The 20,879-nt window shown below is 38.9% G+C and overlaps 2 protein-coding genes and 1 long non-coding RNA gene across 4 annotated transcripts in view; 1 reads left to right on the plus strand and 2 right to left on the minus strand.

The window, feature by feature from the left end:
• Positions 1 to 20,879, plus strand: part of LOC114563798 (uncharacterized) — a 74,814-nt gene that overhangs the window by 39,308 nt on the left and 14,627 nt on the right. For both annotated transcript variants that reach the window (XR_003693683.1, XR_003693682.1), the window contains exons 2-4: positions 2,199 to 2,308; positions 16,897 to 17,283; positions 18,935 to 19,065. This is a non-coding gene — a long non-coding RNA (uncharacterized LOC114563798). The remainder of the gene's footprint in view (positions 1 to 2,198; positions 2,309 to 16,896; positions 17,284 to 18,934; positions 19,066 to 20,879) is intronic.
• On the minus strand, positions 1,936 to 10,610 carry LOC114563797 (interleukin-1 receptor type 2). Its single transcript, XM_028590676.1, has 10 exons — positions 10,542 to 10,610; positions 8,632 to 8,719; positions 8,247 to 8,505; positions 7,476 to 7,650; positions 6,334 to 6,502; positions 5,566 to 5,673; positions 5,408 to 5,473; positions 4,846 to 4,981; positions 2,943 to 3,088; positions 1,936 to 2,288 (listed from the first exon to the last, which is right to left on the minus strand). The coding sequence occupies exons 2-10, from the start codon at positions 8,708 to 8,710 to the stop codon at positions 2,149 to 2,151; spliced, it is 1,278 nt and encodes a 425-aa protein (XP_028446477.1). The 5' UTR covers positions 8,711 to 8,719; positions 10,542 to 10,610; the 3' UTR covers positions 1,936 to 2,148.
• The window catches only part of LOC114563793 (mitogen-activated protein kinase kinase kinase kinase 4), a 111,138-nt gene continuing 106,524 nt past the window's right edge, over positions 16,266 to 20,879 (minus strand). Inside the window, exons 29-31 of the mRNA XM_028590670.1 lie at positions 19,689 to 19,848; positions 18,916 to 19,055; positions 16,266 to 17,243 (exon numbers count right to left, since the gene is read on the minus strand). Of these exons, the coding sequence (XP_028446471.1) occupies positions 17,160 to 17,243; positions 18,916 to 19,055; positions 19,689 to 19,848 (384 nt within the window). The 3' untranslated portion in view covers positions 16,266 to 17,159. The remainder of the gene's footprint in view (positions 17,244 to 18,915; positions 19,056 to 19,688; positions 19,849 to 20,879) is intronic.

Here is a 20,879-nt window from a genome sequence, read left to right on the forward strand (position 1 = left end):
TCACTGCTTTAACAATGAAACTATTTCTGTAAATCCTTCCTGCTTTATGTTTAAATGTATGTAGAAGTTTTATAACAATCTTTATTGTGCCTCAGTAACTATTTGATTTTATTCACTAATCACTTTGTGATGCTACTGTTAGTGCTGTGGACTGGAGTAAACTAGAACAAATCTATATATGAATAGTTCTTTGTTTCTGTTTCTGGGAAGGGTGGCTCAGACGTTGGGTGGAGGCCTTACTTTGTGGAGTTTACATGTTTTCTCCATGTCTGTGTGGGATTCCTCTGTGTGCTCCTGTTTCCCACAGTCACAATACAGGTAAGGTGAAGTAGAAAACTCCAAATGACATGTTGGTGTGACTGTGTTCTGCCTTTTACTCAGTGCACACTGGGACAGGCCATCCCCACACAACCACAGAAAGGATGTGGTTTAAAAGATGGATGTGTTTCTAAAGGCTTCTGTGGTGCTCAAGAATGTTTTAATGGTGACCTTACTGCACTGTATTGATGATGAATGATGCAAAAGAGGATCAAATGTATAACAGTTAGTCAAGTAGCTTCTACACTTTGTTCAAAGTTTTGGCATTTAAGTCATAATACATTTATTCAACTGTGCTTCAGAGGATCATATTTTAACTTAAACACAAAAAGTCTTGTATGCATTAACCACAGAAAATTATGCATCGTTAGATTTTAGCCATCAGACCATCAACACCATTATATACGTAATATTAGAGCTGTAATTGGGCCTTAAAAGTTAGGCCCGACAAGGCCTTAGCCTGACAGAATTCGGCCTGAGCACGACAAGTACATTTTGATTAACAGCTTTTTAAAAGCCCGAACCCGTTTACAGCCCGACATTATTCAGCGCACGCACGCAGCTCATATGTCTTTTGTCAAGAATGAGTCATTTATACATTTTTAACTTTGACTAACATAGACTATAGGACACTTTGAAGTTGGAACAAAGAAATAAAATAAGTCCTCCAGAGGCCAGCCTCCGTTTCACCTCCTCATCATCCATTTTCGCGCTAATCGAAACGCATCACCTGACCACTCATTTACCGCGCAACCCGAAGCGCAAGCCCGAGCCCGTGTAAAATGATGAATATTAAACTATTGCAACAATTATTTGAAAGGATTATAACATTAGAAATGCGTATTCAAATAAGCATACACATCCACGCAGAGTATTTTCTCACACCACTTTCTCTTAGTATAGCCAGATTTGCCATGTCAATGTGCAGACATTTGCAAATGGACTGAACATTTTCTGTACAAGATGCTTGATGTGACAGACATCAACCATGTGACAGACACACACAGCCACTCAGTAGCCACTTTATTGGGCACATCTACACAATTTATTGAAATCCAATGCACCAGCTCAGCCGTAAAGTCTACCTTTACAAACATAATGTTGAGTTTTGATCGACACATTCATTTAACTATGTTTATCATTTAAGCAGTGGTTTTAAATTGGACTACACTGAGCTGTTTCCAATACTCTTCCCCTTCGTGTTTGTAAATGGGATATACAAAACGTAAGAAACCTCTATGACATTGTCTGACTCAAGGGGCCACTGAGTGTATATTATTTGTTTATTATGTGTTTGAAAGACAAAACAAACAAATGAAATGACTTCACATTGAAATTCATGTTGTATACGTGTAGGGCCTGAAGTTAACATTTTTGGCCACCAGCCACTGTTGCAGGGGAATTTTAAAATCCACAGGAAATGCGCAAGCATTGTTCTTGCACTTGTTATGAATACAAATTTAAGTGCTATCAAGTTATTAACAAATTAAATATAATCAATAGAATACTTTTTTTTTTTTTTTTTATCTTTTTTGTTCTAGCTCAAATCCATGGATGTATTACATTTAGGCAGAATATTTCTGCCACACCAATATGAGATAGAAAACTTTTGCAGCAACTATATAACCAAATGCATGTAATTTGCCACATGAACAAATCCAATATCATTCAAAAGTAAAAAGTAAAACATTGAATCCCTGTAAAAGGAGTGTTGAACAACAAATACGACTTGTGGTGCCACTGCATGTCATCACATGCACACAATGCATGAAAGACTAATTTGATGTAACCGCAAACACATTAAAAGTCTTAGTTTGTGGAGTGAGTGTGTTAGAAGGTGCTGTTCTTCCGAGCCAGAATGTAATCCATTTTCTTTTTAGGTTTGAAGAGGACATAGAGGAATACAGAAACTACTGTCAAAAAGCAGGACACGGCCACCGCAGCTACCACCAGCCATGTAAATGGGGAGTCTGTGAAGAGAGAGACCAAGGTAAATGAACGTTTTTATATACAGGCTTCTGGTTGTCTTGATCAACGCAAAGGCTATTTCAAGTGTATTTAATTGGCTAGTGGTTATGATAATTTGATGTTGGTTATTTACTGAGATCTTGGAACATAGCTTTATTGTTAAAACAGTTTTGGTAAGAAACACAAACAGTCAGACAATTGGACTGGTCTCAAACAAACCTCGAGCTTAGCCAAACTTATGTAAGGAAGGCAAACAGTAGAATATTACCCAAACTGTCCATTATAAACATCCATCACAGTTTAACTGGGATACTTTGACCTTATATGCTTGCCGTAGTTATCCACACACAACTGTGCAAAAATGGATTACTGCCACACTCCAAATAAAGTGGTTTAGAAAATCTGGCTAAACTGCTGGCTTGTTTACAGTCTTATTGTCTGACTGTTTGTGCTTCTTGTCCTGTGAGGCATTATCCATATTGCTGTAGTTCTCAGCAATTACTTTAGTGAGTACAATGTCATGTTATCATAATCGACACTGATGGCCAAATGAAAGAAATATGGTTAATATGTCCTTGATTCCAATATACTCAGTGACAAAAGCGTTTTGTAGGGCTCTCTCATTTACACACTGTACACACAAACACACAACTCACCCTCTAGTTGAAGCTGCACGACCACTTCCTGTCTACCTCCTTGGTTCTGAGTGACGCACTTGAGCTCGGTCTTCATGTCTTGGTCTGTTATCTCTACAATAACTAGCCTCAACTCAATCTGGCAGCCTTCAGACACCCTGGTTACCCTGGAAGCATTGAGACAGACATTTGTTAACATGATATGATTGAGGTGGGTTACGTGGCAAACAACTACTAACCCTAATCGGATATACCTCATGGCTGAAACTAGATGTAAATAAGCAGCTCTGGCTTGTTTTCTATTTCTTTAAACCAATCACAATCGTCTTGGGCGGTGATAAGCCCAGCATGCAGCTACGGCGCCTTTGCAAAATAGTTTCGGGAGAGAACTTGTTTTTGGTGGAACATTAGTGATGGGACAACCGACTCTTTTACGAGAGTCGGTTCAACGGACGGTCGTTGGTTGGCCTACCGAGTTAATAGATTCAGTCACCGGTTTCCCCTTGGTAATGTAGCATATGAATTTCCATGAACACAATTCTAAAATGCACGAGACATAAAGGCTTCTGCTATCGGTTGATAACTCAAACTTGCCGAGAACCTAGACACTGGTTTGATTATGGCGTTTTTCCATTACATGGTACCTGCTCAACTCGCCTCAACTCTACTCTACTCGCCTCGACTCGCTGTGCGTCCGTTTTCCATTGCAGATTTTAGTATCGCCTCAGCGTGGCTGGTCGTCATAGCGACTGCCGTGGGCGTGGCTCAATAGCTTGCTTTTCCCATTGACGTATCCCCGACGCATTTCCTGGTTCTCCGTCTCCGTAAACAACATGACATCAAAGAGATAGTCAACGTTTACTGCTCCAGATTTCCCACCGTGGTCACATATATATGACTCTAGAGTCGCTACTCGCTTTGTTTCTCTCACATATATATGACTCTAGAGTCGCTACTCGCTGCAGAGATGATCACCGTCACTCTCTCACTTCTCCCTCGCTCACTAGCTCCCCACACACACACATGCAGTGATCAGTGACGCTTCTTTCCGACCAATCAGCAGCCTGCAGGGTTTCACGTCACCTTCTCGGCTCGCCTCAGCTCGCTTGGAACCTCGACTGAGCAGGTACTAAAAAAAGTACCTGTTAGCAGGTACCAGGTACTTTTTTTCGTAATGGAAAACCAAAAAAGGCGCGTAGAGTCGAGGCGAGTAGGCACCATGTAATGGAAAAGCGCCATTAGAGTTGAGCGGCTGGCCGGTTGCACGGTTACATTCGGTTTCGTTCGGCATAGGGTCTAGGCATTAGTAGCTCATTTCCTGATTGATTCTACCACCACCACTCCAGTCCAGTGGAGGCGCTAATGAGCTAGATTACAACACACACAGTAGCAGAAGAATACCAGCTACAACAGCCAACCATTGACATATATATAATGCCAACGGCACGAATGAAGTAAAAGAAAAAAACAGGAGTGAGTCGGTTCATTGACGTATGGCACTCGATTCTCCCGGCTCAGTGACACGAGTCGAGTTAATTAACCGGCTCTTCGGTCAGTTCGTCAACACTATGGAACATTTGCACGTAGGTAGGCGAACCCTTGCATTAAAATGGCTAAATCCCCACAAAATATATACATATTCTTTGTATAGCTTTATAACCATTCACCAAAAGAACCAATCAGGCCTGCCTTATTGCATGATCCAAATCTTCGTCAGTTCAATCATGTGAAATACGTGGCTAATTGTAGGATTTTACCCCTAGTCTATATCCTGTGAGTCAAACTAGGGGGCAACATAATGCCTGACACTTGTTAAGGTTAGATTAAGTTCTTATTCACTTTACCCTAAACCAGGACAGACCTGGTTTTACCACAGGTTTCAGTACTGATTAGAAATATCTACCAAAAACAAATCAGCAATTACCTCCTTCCCCCTTGCAGAGCCCGTCCATCCAAGTATGAGGACTCCACTGATTGGTCATTGACCAGCCATGTGACCAGAGTGGAATCTGTCATTTGACATTCAGTGAGCACCTTGCAAAACAGCTCCACTCCCGAACCTAAATGGAGGTGAATCAACATTAGACCTTTGCAGATTCTAAATATGCTTTCTATTCATTAAAGCATTTTGCATATGAGCATCAGATTTGATATTAGGGGTGCACGATTCAGAAAATGTCACGATTTGATTCAATATCTATTTTCAGGCTCAAGGTTCGATTCAAAATCATTTTTCGATTCAAAAACGATTCTCGATTTAAAAAAAAAATCAAACAAAAAAAACGATTCACAGTATGTAAACGTAGTTACTTTTCCCATTTAACTGCATTAGACATAAAAAAAATTTATTAAAAAATATGAATTGATTTTTTGAATTCTATGAATCGATTTTGAATCGGTAGAGCTTGAATCACGATTAGAATGTGAATTGATTTTTTTTTTGCACACCCCTATTTGATATATTAGTAATAATTTTTATTACTCACCATGCAGACTTTCAAAAATGGTTCCATTCAGCGGTGAGACGATCACAGGAGGTTGAATCATGGGAGCTAGGACATAAAGAAGCACATTAAATCAGTAGGATCAATTTTATCGTCCCCACAGGGTAATTCATATTCTATAAAGTAGAAGATGAACTCACTGTGAACGGTGCTGTAGCTTCTGCTGCTGATTAGCCCTGGGTTAGACGTCACGGAGAGGTCAGGCACACTGGTGGTGGTGGTGGTAGTAGTAATTACAGGATCTATACCTTCACACACATTAAGAAAGGCATAAACACTTCCAAACAAACAGCTCTTATAATGACAGCAATGACACACGTTAATAATAAATGCCAGGTAACGGTGTTTTTGTGTTTGAGTTCTGGGTTTTTTGCATCTTGTGTGAGATCGAGTTGTATGGTCCCTAAGTTAGTGTGTTGCACATATTAGGACAGTAGAGGGCAGGCCACGCTAATAATGATAAACTACTAATATATCCAGTTGATGGACATGATTTTTACTAATGATCCTGTAATCACAGTAGCATTTGGTATTATTTCTATGTTTAAACATTTGTTGTTGTACTGACTCAATTTGTGGATTTTTTAAAATCCATATGTAATCATTTTTTTTAATCAAGATTTTAGTTAGATGATTCAACAGAGCAGAAATTAAGTATGACTGGAGAGGTATTTACATGAATCCACAAAACATGTAGCATGGTATGTGCAGAGCATGGTATGTGCAGGCTGTATGTACTTTTATAGCTGCCACTAAGTATTATTCAATAATGGCCAACCCTCATTTATTTATATAGAGTATTCATAATTAGGTTTCAAAATAAAACCTGTAATGTTTCAGATCTGATTTAGCCTACACTCGTCAGTTGGGCCATTCATAAAAGAGTGCTGTGTCGTGACATCACCCACCTTCCACATTGAGCTGGATGGTTCGGCTGACATTGTACCGCTGGCCACTGATGAGCACTCTGAGCTTGCAGGTGTAGACGCCTGCATGGGATCGCTTCACCGCAGGAATTATTAGTCTACTTCTGTTTTGGAGGAAGGCGCCCGCTCTGCCTAGCTGAGGGGGGTAGTCCTGTCAGGAAGCAAAATACTGAGTCACTCACAGGGAGGGAGCAAGGCAAAACTGAAAGAATTTAATCTTGCATAACTGATGCTGTATGAGTTTTTAAGTTTGAAGTATCCATACAATGGGAGGAAGTTTAGTGTGTTACAGTATTAAATGAGGTTTTGAGGTTAGACTTCTATCAGAAGCTAGTAAAAAAAAAAACAACTTTAATGGAAATAATCTCCTTCTACCTAAGTGTACTGTAACTCCTCTCCCCTTGAGCTGCCCGATGACAGACATCACAATATCTCACTATGGTAAATAGATTTTACCGTTAACAGCTTTACCATTTTTCTGTTGAGACTACATGTTGTCGCAGTTTTCCCTATGAAGTGGTTCAAAATATTACAATGTGCACATTGTAAAGCTCTCAAACTAACCTGTGATTCTGAACAACATGAGTAAAATTGACTTGACAAAGTGTCAATGCTGCAAAAAATCTTCATCTTAATAAGTAGATTTTGTCTCCTATTAATGAATTATTTATTAATACATTATTATTTTGAAAAGTCTTTTCTTAAGACAAGTGGAATAACTTTCTAAAATTGTAATTTCCCCACTGGAGATTAATTAAATAAAGGGTATAAAAAGTAAAGTATAAGTAAAATGAATGTCAATATTTGGAGAGAGGGGAAAAAAAAAGAAGCTGAACTAAATTAAGAAAAATTACATTTGATTTTAGAAAATCCTTGAAACAATTTGATTTATATTGGAAACTGGTTAAAACCAGTTAACAGTAAAACAGAAATAAATACTTTTTGTACAAAGTTCTGGTTCAAAGCACTCCTTTCCAGTCAGCCTTTTGTTGAAATCACAAAGTTTGTGCAAGAGAGTGAAGGGCAGAAAATTTGTTTAAAAACATTTGTCAGCAGCTGACCGACTAATCGTTGAAATATTGGTGCTGAACAACAGCCGGTATACAAAGTGTTTTTCCTCTCACCTTGTGCCACTCTACCGGTCTGTCTGTGTTGTTGAAGTCATTCAGAGATGGACACGAGAGATTCAGACTCTCTCCCACTATGGCATGGTATGGATGGATCAGTTTCTCCATGTCAACAGAACTGGACTCGTACACTTGTAGCGTGATACTCCCAGTTACACAGTAGGTTTCGTTTCTGGAGACAAAAGTGATGACCAAGGTGTAGTAAAGACAAAGTTTTTTTTTTTTAACTAGAGGGTTTAAATCCTCATGATGGCAAGTATTTGCTCCGCAAGCAAGAACACTAAATCTCTGCTAGTTTCAGAGATGCAGTTTTGTAATTCAGTTTGTAGTTAAGTTCCTTAATCTCTATGGAGGGAGGCAAGACCAAGGACAACCTTTGGAAAATTAAGAGCGCATAACAAAAGAGATATTTGGTGCATTTTCTGTCTGAACATCAAAGGAATTCAATTTTAACATTTCCTAGCATGTAATGTTCAGCGTAACAACAAGCAGCTAGAAAAAGTAGTAGACAAAAAATTAAAACACTAAACAAAATACAAATGGTTTGAAAAAAAGATATATATATATATATATATATATATATATATATATATATATATATATATATTCTTTGACACACTGTGCTTGTCTTGTCATTAACTGGTAGTAAGACTGTAAAGTTTTTTTTAAGCCACTATTTCCAAATGAAGTTCAGTTGAGCATTAAAAACATGGCCATACAAGTCAGGAAAAAAAAACGAGTGAGTTTTTATAAAGTTTGAATGCCTACCTGTACGTGCAGATATATTTCCCTGAGTCTGAAGCCTGAGCTGGAAGGATCCACAACTGTTTGTTACGCTGCTGTACACGCCCTTCACCCTTATAAGCCACACCCTTTGCCCCATTGTCCTTGGTGATGAGGAACGTTGCTGTTGGGGGGGCGATTTTGCGTACTTTAAGCACTCTCTCAAACGTTGAGAAAGAGAGTATTATAGCCTCGCCCTCCAATCTTAATATATTCACCTCTGGAGACACCAGGTAGCAGCCTTCTGCAGGGGAAACATAATTGTTACAGTTAAAGTAACATTTTGGTTAAAGAGTTGCTTGTTTAGTCAGTGTTTATAATGCTGTGTAATTAACAATATGAGCATCTACATAATAGACGGCATGCTTACCTTTCATGGGCAGAGGAGGTAGCCTTCCATAAACGTATTCAATGACGACCACAGCAAACATCAATACCAAGCGGACCATGACGACCGTCTGCAAGGATACAGAAATCTTTAATAAATGACCAGGCGACAAAATGTGTAGTGGTGTCTAACTAATGTCCGTTTGAGAGAGCTGGATTAGTTCAGTTGCTTTCAGCTCTCAGCGAGAAGTATTTGGTTTAATACTAGTAGGTAAAAGCTGTAGAGTGTAAGAGGAGAACAACCACAGTAAGAATAACAAAATGCCACTTTTCTCAACAAAATATGAACGCTTTTTAAGACTAATGGAGGTAAACTAAAATATTCAAGTCGAGAGATATTGGTTATTTCCTCTAGCAGCGAAGAGGTTAATGATGCCTAGCATTAATTTGAACCCTTTTTGTAGTAGAATGTAAAACTTGTGACCTCGCAAGAATTGTCATCGAAACGCATCCCGCCCCCACGCTGAGCAGCCCAAGCGGGGTTTACCGGCAGCAGCACAGGAGATGAGTCAGCTTTTTAAATGGTGGAAAGTCACTGATATCAGAGGTCAGCAAAATTAATAACTAACAATAATGATAGACTAATTATTTACAATTCAAAAAATTGGCTGAGTCCTGTGATAGAGGGGAAAAAGCCCCCAAAAAAAAAAAAAATGAATGGGCATTAACGGGATAGAATATATTCTGTTTACTAGAGCATTATCTAATCAATCTTTATTATATTTATATATAATATATTATTATATTTACTGTATTCTACTAATGTGTTCTGTAGTATTAAATATGCATTTTTCATAACAAATTATATATTGTCACAGCTTAATTTAAAATAGTCTATTGTATACAAAATTAGTTTCTACTCCACATTATATCTGTTTTATTCTATTCCTTCTCAGTTTTAGCTGGGTTTTGTCGGATAGGAAGGTAATCTCTGGGGTTTGGGCAGAGAATTTGTGTCGCAGAGTTAAGCCATCATTTCCATGATACAAGCTCATTTTCACTTCTGCTCTAGCTTCTCACACGTCCTAGTCATAAATCTTTTCCGACAATCAAATTTTTGTATCAGTGTGTCATCAAAAAGCAATCCCATTCATAAAACCTATGGGCGTGTCACACATTGTTGTAATTGGATATGTACGTGAGTCCCAAAGCAACTGTTAAATCGAACATTATCTGGGATTAAATAGAAACTTTGGCACATGGAAAGTATCTATTTTAAAGAAAAGAAAAATCCAACCTAAGCTTATTTTTGATGATCTCCTGACAATCACACATGATCCAATCGTAATGCTGTATGTAGGCGTTTAACTGACTAATACGAGAGCAATAATGAGACAGTTTCAGTAGTGCTCATTCCAGTACTTTGGCTGCACTTTCCTGTTAACATTACATTGCTTTATGATACAAAAAGTAATTATGTGCACAGATAATATAGATGATATATGATTATGTGGAAATATTGACTGATTAAATTTAGAAGTCCCAGGCAAACCTAAATAATAAATATTTCATAATAAATTGTCAACAGTTTTTTCACAGATTATTTGAGCATTTTTGGATGAATCTCAAGCCGTTGTAAATGAATTGAAGATGCCCTCGCATTGTTTACAGTATATGCTCAAACAAAAAAATATAAGCAGTAGTGCAAAAAAGTAATAAAAATACTTTAATGTAAAAATAATGCATTAAAAGTATGTATAAAAATATATTTTGTATATAAACGGCAGACAGTATAGCACTAATTATATCAAAAAATACACACATTCAGTACATTTACAAACAAATCTACTACACACACACACACACACACACACACACACACACACACACACATAGTATGTATCCATACGTGCTTGCATATAACACACACAAACCACAGTCAGGTATACTCACAGTGTACAGGTGAGATGGGCGATCCTGGCAGTGTGACGGTGATGACGTGGTGACAGCGTGGACTCTAGCTGTGTGTGGTCAGTCGGCTCAGGGGGAACCTGTGCTCCCTTTTCAAGGTTCCCACCCCTCTGAGATGGAAATTCCTGAGGTTTCCCAATGTATCGCGGTGAACTGTACAGCTCACAACTCACATCGTCTGACTCCTCAACACAAACCTACACAACATAAACACACAGTTTTAGTGTTTAGTGTTTAGACTGTTGGGGCTGTTCCTCTGGCATCATCTGCCTCTTGCATCAGTGGTGGACATCTTTGTTTGTTTTAGCACAAGTACACACACACACGAGAAAAAGATAAGAAGTAATGTTGTTTTTCGCCACTAGACACTAGAGTTCCTCTAACTCTTAGAAAGAAAGTGAATAATCATATTCCTTTCTGCATTAAATTTGAGACAAAGACTTTGGGTTAATGTTTTGTTGACCCCTCTCTAAGCCAATTATTATTTTAACTTGTTTTAATTTTGTCATGAATAAAAACTTTAGTTTCCATTATTCAGCTCATGAACTAAGATTGGACATTTGTTACTTGTATTTAGTAACCTCATGACTATTGCTATGTATTGACATCTATTTGTTATTTTTAGCTCCCAAGCTGATCATTTGATGATTTGTTGATGTGGCCTTTTAACTTGTTCCAGAGCTGCTCAGTCATTTGACGAGAGGGCTTATTATGGCGTTTTTCCATTACATGGTACCTGCTCGACTCGCCTCGACTCGCTGTGCGTCCGTTTTCCATTGCAGATTTTAAAAAAAGGGCGTGGCTTAGTAGTTTGCTTTTCCCATTGACATATCCCCGACGCATTTCCTGGTTCTCCGTCTCCGTAAACAACATGATATCAAAGAGATAGTTAACGTTTACTGCTCCAGATTTCCCACCGTGGTCACATATATATGACTCTAGAGTCGCTACTCGCTGCGGAGATAATCGCCGTCACTCTCTCACTTCTCCCTCGCTCACTAGCTCCCCACACACACACATCACACATGCACACACCAGCGCACCAGTATAACCATCAGGCCACTTGTATGCTACGGAGAAAGCTCTGCGTGGAGCCTCCGGCAGCAAAAAAAACACCGCTGGCTAAACTATTTAAAAATGCAGTGATCAGTGACGCTTCTTTCCGACCAATCAGCAGCCTGCAGGGTTTCACGTCACCTTCTCGGCTCGCCTCACCTCGCTTGGAACCTCGACTGAGCAGGTACTAAAAAAAGTACCTGTTAGCAGGTACCAGGTACTTTTTTTCGTAATGGAAAACCAAAAAAGGCGAGTAGAGGCGAGGCGAGTAGCTACCATGTAATGGAAAAGCGCCATTAGTTAAACTGGAGTAGCAGCACAGCTCACAGGCTGTGGTGACAGCTTCTGTGTTGTTTTGTCAGCTTTTATACCTCATGATTGTTGAATAATACTGTAATGACGTGTCCGGCAGCCACGCTCCCTAATTTTTCTTATAAAATAGTATGTGACCATGCTAACATTTATCAGGGCAGGTGACATTTTGCTAAAAAGCAGTAAAATACAAATACTTCATGTAAGCGGACTGTGCCTGAGGAACAACTTTCCTGTATAAACATATTTTTAAACAGCTGTGTAATAGCAGTGTGACTCACTGTTCTGGCATCTCCCTGCGTAGAAACTATGGTGTCCCCCCATTGTGCATCATTGTGGATTACTCGATGTGGCTGACATTGATCGTGACTGAACAGTTTCCAATATAGACAGACTATGCAGATGACATGAGTACTCTTCAATACATTTTTGTCACACTTAGACTTTGTAGTTCTGCTCAGATTTTCATTTGCCATTTCCACAAATGTGTTTTCGTATCATCAAACTAGATTTAAAGGAGTACTCCCATCGATTTAGCATACTCCTGTGACACTGTCAACAATGTCACAAGGTAACTCAACCATCAACATTTTGTTTGGAGATCCAGCAGTGTTATGCTAGTAGCAGCTAATTTAGCCCCGAGTCTTAAGCCTCAAGCTTCTTTTTTTTTTTTTTTTTTTTTTTTACACATGCAGTAGTACTCACCAAGACCTGAAAACAGACTTTGACCCCCTTTTTTGAAAAAAAGTGTCAGACATTCATATTTTTAGGAGTTTCACAATTAACTGGAAACTGAAATTATTGTTTATTATTGTCCTTTTGCTAGGGGGATACTACTTAGTGCAAAATGAACAATAAGCAAGCAAAAACAGGCCTTTTAAACGCAATAGCTGTGTTCTGCCAGTATCTTTGAAGCATGCGGGTTAAAAGGTGACCGAAACAGAACATACCATTCATTAAACTCTAATGAGAACGCAAGAGCTGTTGCATGTTTTGGGAATTCTCCAGATGGGCTCATTACCTGTTGTATCCTGATACTCAGTAACACTGGACAGATGACTAAACAGTTTAGACAGACCTGTTTTTTTTTTTGTAGCTAGGGTTGCATCCAACTGATATTTTCATTGTCTATTAATGTGTCGATAATTTTCTCCATTTTATCGATTAGTTGATCATCACCATTTTCTGACATTTTATACACCAATCAGTGTTTTCCAAACCCCAATATGATGTTCTCAAATGTCTTGTTTTGTCCACAACTCAAAGATATTCAGTTTACTGTCACAGAGGAGTGAAAAATCTTCAAAGTAATCACATTTAGGAAGCTGGAATCAAAGAATTATTTACTTTTTTTCATAGTAAATGACCCCAAACGATTAACCCATACCAAAATAGTTGCCGATTAATTTAATAGTTGACAACTAATCGATTAATTTTTGCAGCTCTACTCCCAGCCACTCAACATATCAGTATATTACACTTTTAGGCCAACTGAACCCATTTGTGTTCAAGAGCTATCAATCTGGAGAGCAATACATTTTGTGCAACTCTGAAAAAAGCAGTTCCTCTTGGTGACATAGCCAAAATGCAGCAGCAAAAATAAGAGACTAAATAAAGTTTGATATCTACAGTGGTGGCTTCTTTTTAACATCTTAAATGTTAAAGATGAGATACAGTAAGGCTTACTGGGGATATTTGAAGATAGCCTACAGAAATCTGCTCTCATGGTAAATGAGAGAATAAATGCCATTGTTTCATCACAAAGTTATGACAAATTCAAGGCTGCATGGCCTCAACCAGAGTAGTTTTTAATGTTAAAGTAAATAAAAACCTAACCAAAGACCTTTATGCCACACCCAACCTGATGATCTTACCCTAATTTGTACAACACAAGCCAAACCCTTGTGGATTTTTTTTTAACTGTGAATTTTCAGCAAGTTTTAATTTTAAAGCACACAGAAATTGTGTATAAAAACCAAACATTTGAACAACAGGATGGATTTAATTTCCAACACATTCACGGCGAATTCAACATTATTGTATTGTGAATGACTGAACAGTTTCCATGTTATATAATTTTAGTTTAGTAGTTAATTATTGTTTAACTGAGTGTGGGTTCATGTGGAAACAAACCACTTTATAATGTTCAAGGAAACATGAAGTAGTGTTTTTTAAAAAGAAAATCTGTTGAAATGGACCTGAAATGTACAAACTGACGTGTGAAGTGTTTGTTAGCCAACATGTGTTACAACATGTCTCTTTTCAACATGTTTGCATTTGTGTTTGGGGAACAAACTGCAGCATTGGCCTTTCAGAGATGGGACAAACTCTTCTTTTAAAATTTCTTTTCAAAGTTTATTCGAAGAAAAAAAAAAAACTTCAGGAAAATACATGACTTCCTGTCATACACAGAGAGGACATAAGTTAGAGTAGCATGGCAGAAACAGCAGAGGAAAAACACGTCGCCTCACGTCCAAGCCTGCAGGGAACGTTACCGTAATGTGTCCAGGTTGAAGCAGCGCTATGTAAATTCCTGAAATGAACAGCACGTGTGTTCTTTATCGTTTTGTAAGTAGGTTATTTAGTGGGGTAGGGGGGGATATGACAAAAGAATGAAAATATCCAAACAAAGAATTAAAGAACCAAGACGCAAATGCATTAAACATAAATATCATGATGCACATTAGTGTAACAAAACATTGCCTCTGTAAACATTTTCTCCACCTAAGGTGAGCGTAATAATATTAAACCACCGCAGCCGCATATTTACGTGTACATAGACTTACAGAAACTATTGTTAAGCTTTCCGACTAGCTCTAAAACTTAAGAATACACAATGCTTCGAATGATTTTTTTTTTTCCTTTTTTTTTAAGGATTTCCAAGTAGTGGTTTTCATAACAATGTTTACACGTTTTAAATGCTGCCCACTTGGCACTTTTTCTAATGTGAGTCGGAAAGCGACCACTTTTTCTCATCAGATATAGACTTAGCTCCTATCCTTTTTCAGCCCATTAAGAATATCAATAATAACCACATTTTTTTTCATGAAGTCAATACAGCCACTCATCAAGGCCTTGATGCAATAAGAGACACACACTGGGTACTACTGCACACACAGACCTCAGACGACACAGCATTGGGGGGGGTCCAAACGGCTTTTCTGTTAAGAGGGATAAATGTTTGTGACAGAAACGGTTACTGACTGACATTTTCACATAGTCAAAAATACTGCTCACGTGTGTAATTGTTATCGTCAGAGGAAAAACACATCCAAGGTAAACTTGTTTGTGATCTGTTTGGACATGAAGTGAGAGCACAAATTGAACTCTCCTTTGCCCCTTTTCTCAGTGAACAGTGTGCAGTCTTTCAGAGTCGCTGTGGAAATGGAGGAAAATCCAGCTCAGCAGAAGGCCTGAAGGACATTGAAGCTGCAGCTTTCACATATACAGACAACTTAAATAACAGCTGTAGCAGAAAGTGTGTGTCTGTGTCTGTCAGATTCTCACTGCTGTGGAAAGGTTGCAAATGCAGAATGCCCCCGGAAAATATCTACACCTGACGTAGAGTCTCCACTGCTGTAGCTTTCAATTATCTATATGTCGAAATTGAACATCTAGGATTGATCACTTGTGACAAGATACAAAGCAAAAACATCATCTCATGCCTTGGACCACCACACAGTAATAAGTCTTTCTACATTCTTAACACTTAGTGCATTGCATTCATACAAATGAAAAATGTTTTGAAATGGAAGATAGAAAACCGCCTTCCAGAAAAAAAATCCTCTGCTGAACCAAACCTGCTGACCATGCGTTTATCTCTGCCACGAAAATCCAATTTGTCGATGACACTTATCTCTCCGACCGCGCGCACACACACATACTGAACTTTCTTCTCTACCATATCGCTCCATTATCATCTTTTTTCTTATTTTATATCTGAGTATTCACAGCAGTTCAAGTTTCTCCAGTCGAGAGACACTGGCTGACCTCCCTACCCGAGATGAGTTTAGGTGGTCATGTTTGACTGGTGGGGGGAAAAACATGACCCCTGACACTATCTGGAAGATTCAGTGAACTTTTTTATTGTACATAGACACCTTTTCTTTTTTGGACCACACCCACATCACTTTTTTCTTAGACAAACACACCTTGCACTTCTGTGGGTTCAGAGTAAAAGCAAGCAAACTGTGGGTGGATGTGCGTAAATCTTAAAAAACAAGGTAAAAGACATGTTTTACTCCACATAGTTACATTTATCTTCAAGGAATAATAATAATTCAAAAAATACTATTCTGAAATCCATCTGCTTCAGCGTCTTTCTATAATCCTCTTTTCTTTTTTTTTTTAAAGCACATGTCCAAACAACACAATACTTCAACGACACACACACCCACCTGTCGAGTCCCATCGATCAGACTTAAAGTAGAACCTCAAACTATTAGGCCCCTTTCCCCCGCTTGTCACCATGACAAGTCCAACTGGCTCCGAGTGTTTTTTTATTTTACAATTGCCCCCTGGCTGACAGTCTCGACCTCTATCCAGCATGTCAGCAGTAATTGGACCAAACAGAAGTACATTTACACACACTACTGTAATACGACAGACTCCCACTCCACCGGCCCCATGAAGCGCTCATAAGAAAGGGCGGAGGGCAGGAACATGGGGCAGAGGGTGAACTCTCTTACAAGAGGCAGACCTGCAGAAGGTAGTAGCAGTAGTAATAATAGTGGTAGCAGTACTAGTAGTTAAAAGACCTTAAGCGTACTGACCGGCCCAGGAGCATGGAAATGCTGCAGAGGTAAAAAAAAAAAAAAAAAAAAAAAAAAAATCTTATCGCAATCTGATAAGCACCAAGAAAACGGAGAGGGAGGCAAAAGGTAATTTGCCCCCTTTACCTAAATTCACATTTAATTTTTTTTTTTACTTTCTTTCATATATTAATTCATTGTTGATGTCATCACTTCAGGCATTTCAGGGGGTGATGACTGCGTGACTTGACCGGTTGTCGCTGCGTCACAGGCGGCCCCGGAGCACTGATGCAGCAAGGCTGCAGCTCCAGAAGAAAGGTGAAGTCATTGCTGTTGACTGCTTCAGAGGGCTGGTTCGTTGTTGATTTTGTTCTCTTTTGGTTGTCCGAGGGCTGACAAGACATCGACGGTGGGTTCTGAGATCCAGTGTTAGCGAGGGTGGAGGACAATGAGGAGAAGGAAGAGGGCAGGGTGTGGACCTCTACCAGCTGAGCAGGTTGCTTCGACCCAGAGTCATAAAGTAGACCTGGCTGGAGCCTCCAGACCGAACGGAGGCGAAGAACACCTGAAGAGGAGGGACAAACAGATGGAGATTTCACTACTAGGTTCAATAACACTCTCACAGTCTCCATTCACTCGTTTTCAGGTGCAGTTTGAATTGGAACACAAAGGAAACCTGAATTAATACAACAGCCATTTTTTTTGGTGGCAATACTAATGATATTCTGATCAAGCTTTTTTGTTAACAATCCCGGTACTGATAATATATTATCCATGTACTAAATCAATAAAACTAATATAGTATACATTACAACACAAAAATATATAATAAACCTGTATACATTTTTTTCTCATATGGTGGTTGTCTATGAATGCTTTTTTTCCCCCTCATGTCTGTCTTGAAAGTAAATCTAGATCTCAATGAGGGTAGGTCAATTATGGAAAGTACTGTTATTATTAAAGCTGCGGTAGGTACTTTATTGTTGATGTCGTTGGGCAGAAACTCCATGATAATCTTTCAGCATATTGTAATTCAAGTGGTCTAAAAAAACAAAAAACAAAAAAAAACTTAGACTTCTGCACCTCCTCTTGGCTCTGTTTAAGGCTTTAGATAATCTAGCGTGGTGGGAGATTGGTCAATCACAGGTCATTTCAGAGAAAGAGCGCGTTCCTATTGGCTGTTCTGTGCACGCATTGCCCGTGTCACGGAGAGGGAGAGCTGCAGGAAGAGCTCACACTACTTCAAATTCTAGCATTTTACCCACTGCAGCTTTAAAGGTCCAATATGTAATATTTGTACTGTAATAAATCCAAAAATGACACCAATGCCTCATCAGATATTAAGGAAACATGTTAAACTGAAATACTATCTTTTCTGACAACAATGCTAATGTTTTTTCTTTTTGAAATTTACATTCCGTGACAGAATTTATGTTTATGTTTTGATCTGTGCGTTGTTATCAACGGCCCAGTTTGACAGGCAGGCCGGGTTGCCAGATATACCTGTAAAAACGTAAACCCAAGCGTCTAGCAACATTGTTGTGAATGCTGCGGTCTCAGCCTGGCAACCTCCGTGAACTTCGAGTCTGGGCAGGAGGGGGCGGGGGAAACAACTCTCCAGTATTTTGAATTGGTAGTGTAGTAACTATTTTAACCGCTAGCTGCCAGTATTACATACAATATTACATATTGCACTTTTAATGTAGACAATATTTAACTGATAATAAAAGAAATGTTGGTTCATGTCATGCAAATTGAGCAAGGAAATATGTAATTTCCCGTTCCCATCTTTATTTGGATTAGGGAAAAAAGTTGCAATTTAGGAAATGGGTTTAATTTACACAAAATAATTGCATGTTATCTCCCCCCCTTTTTTGTGGCAGATATAGCCATTTTCATGTTAAACAAAAAAAGAGTAGCAGCATTATCTTAAAAACTATAATCTAATTCAATTTGAATGGCAAGGGGATATTTGAATTGGATCCATTGCGTCCTCTTAAATGCCCTACAGTGAGTCAAACATCGGGATAAAAAAATAGTTTAATAGTAGTGGATTGTTTAAACTTTTAAAGTGTGTGTTTTTGCCCCCTATCTCAGGTATAGTTATTGATGCCAGTAATGATGACTAATAATTCCTAATTAACTAATTTTAACTAATTAATTAACTAAGTAACTAATCCCACTTTACAGATCAGCTCAGAATGTGTTGTTGAAGAAGGTATACATGGAGGTCTCACCTTGTCATTTCTTTCACAGAGGAACTTGAGTCTCTGGGCTCTCTTGTGCATGAAGACGCCGTCCAGATGGCCGGTCTCCACAGAGCGGATCTCTATGGCCTTCTCTCCCCAACCCATGATCTGGTTGGAACGAATGTAGGCTACAAAGAGGTATTTGAGTTAATTGATATACTGATTGCTCTAAAGGTGTGTGTGTGTGTGTGTGTGTGTGTGTTTGGCTACAGGGCAAATGATTAATTAAGTGGCTTGTGTAGGCAAAACACATTAGCTGTGTGCATGTGTTAGCTATCAGGGATATATTAACCAATAAATAATGTACATAGTTAACATATTAGAGGAAGAAACAAACACATAGTAAAATGATTACATAATAGAAAATCAGCTCTAATGTTTGCCATTGTTGCTTTGTTATTGTGTTGCTTTAAAACCCGAGGGTCTTGTCCTCTTTAAGAGGTCCCAAGATAACTGAGGGGGCCACGCAGGTCAGGAAAAAAGAAAAACACAGGACTAATTAGTATTCTCTTCCTTTTCTAATCTTTCTTTTTGTTTCCTGAAATGTTAAATGAGTTAGTAGTTTCAGGCCGGTAAATATTCAAATCTAACAACCTCAGGAAGGGAAAAATCCTCCTTTGGTGGAACTGATTGATATGTTGCATGCGAGATGTGAAGAGGGTTGGCAAGTAGACATTATTTTAGGGAGTTGTGATGCATAGACAAATGTATGAAGAAAAACTGTAAGCTGTGCGTTAGTGTAACTTTTGCCACTGACTCACCCACTGAGGTCGGCATCTCCCCCCACTGCAGCACTACATCCTTGGTGATGCGTCCATAGGTGTTCACGTAAACACCCTCGTCCTCGTAGCACACCAGCAGCTCAATGCCGTCAGTGTTGGGCAAGATGATGATGGCGTGAGACTGGATACTGGTCTGGATCTGCAGGGACACATAACACCAACATGGTGACTTTCTTTGAGACCATTTTAGAAAATGATTTAACTGCACCATTGGCATCTATGATCAACTACAGCAGCAGAGCAATACACAAGACAACTGAAAATACATATTTTCAAAATGTTGAATTTATAATAATTAATGCCTGGAAACTTTAAAAAGTTCATAATTCAGGGCTGCACGAAATGAGGAAAATATGCTATATGCAATAAGGTTGTTGAATATTGCTCGTGATAAACTGATATTAAAGTATACTCCATTCTGGATTTCTGCTGCTTTCAGTATTGTTCTAAAATACAGCAAATTGCTTGTTGAATTTGAAAAAATTCAACATTAGATTGAACATTGGATTGACATGAAAAGCACCATTAAAAAAGAATGAGAGTCGTAGTTTTCTACTGATACTCTCTTATAGGGCTGGGCGATAAAACGATAACGATATGTATCGTGATAGACACATAATCAATATCAATAGAAAATGCGGTCGATAAAACGTTCGATAACTTGTTTTTCTTCATCAGAAGAAACCAGAGGTTGTGAATCAAGTTTGGTTGCATGAACAAAGGCCCTCACTCTCTGGCAACCTAGCAACGTGGGGAGTGACACTCTAACAGCCAATCATGTAACAGTATCATGTTTGGTTGCGCCACATCGCGGTCTCGTGTTCTTCAATAACAGAACCGGCGTGGAGTGGAAAGTGAGTGCCGCAGCGAGCGAGGTAAATCGTTGATAAAACAGGAAAAGTCAGTATGGCAGTTTTGGGGATTTTATAAGTCTGACCGTAGTCAGACCAATGTCGTCAGACCAACACTGGTAATACCATAAACTTGTTTTACCAAGTTAGCCGCGCTCACACTTTGGAGCACAGCCGTATTCGCCATCAACGTCCAACAACATCTGCAGCTGCAACACGGCACAAGCAGCAGACCGCCATGGAGAGTCAGCGCCTTACTAAACGCTACAAAGAAATAACGGAGGCAGACATGCTGAGCACTGTCCAGAAGCCAGGTTAC

This window comes from Perca flavescens, chromosome 11 (assembly GCF_004354835.1).
Source record: "Perca flavescens isolate YP-PL-M2 chromosome 11, PFLA_1.0, whole genome shotgun sequence".
Lineage (NCBI taxonomy): Eukaryota > Metazoa > Chordata > Actinopteri > Perciformes > Percidae > Perca > Perca flavescens.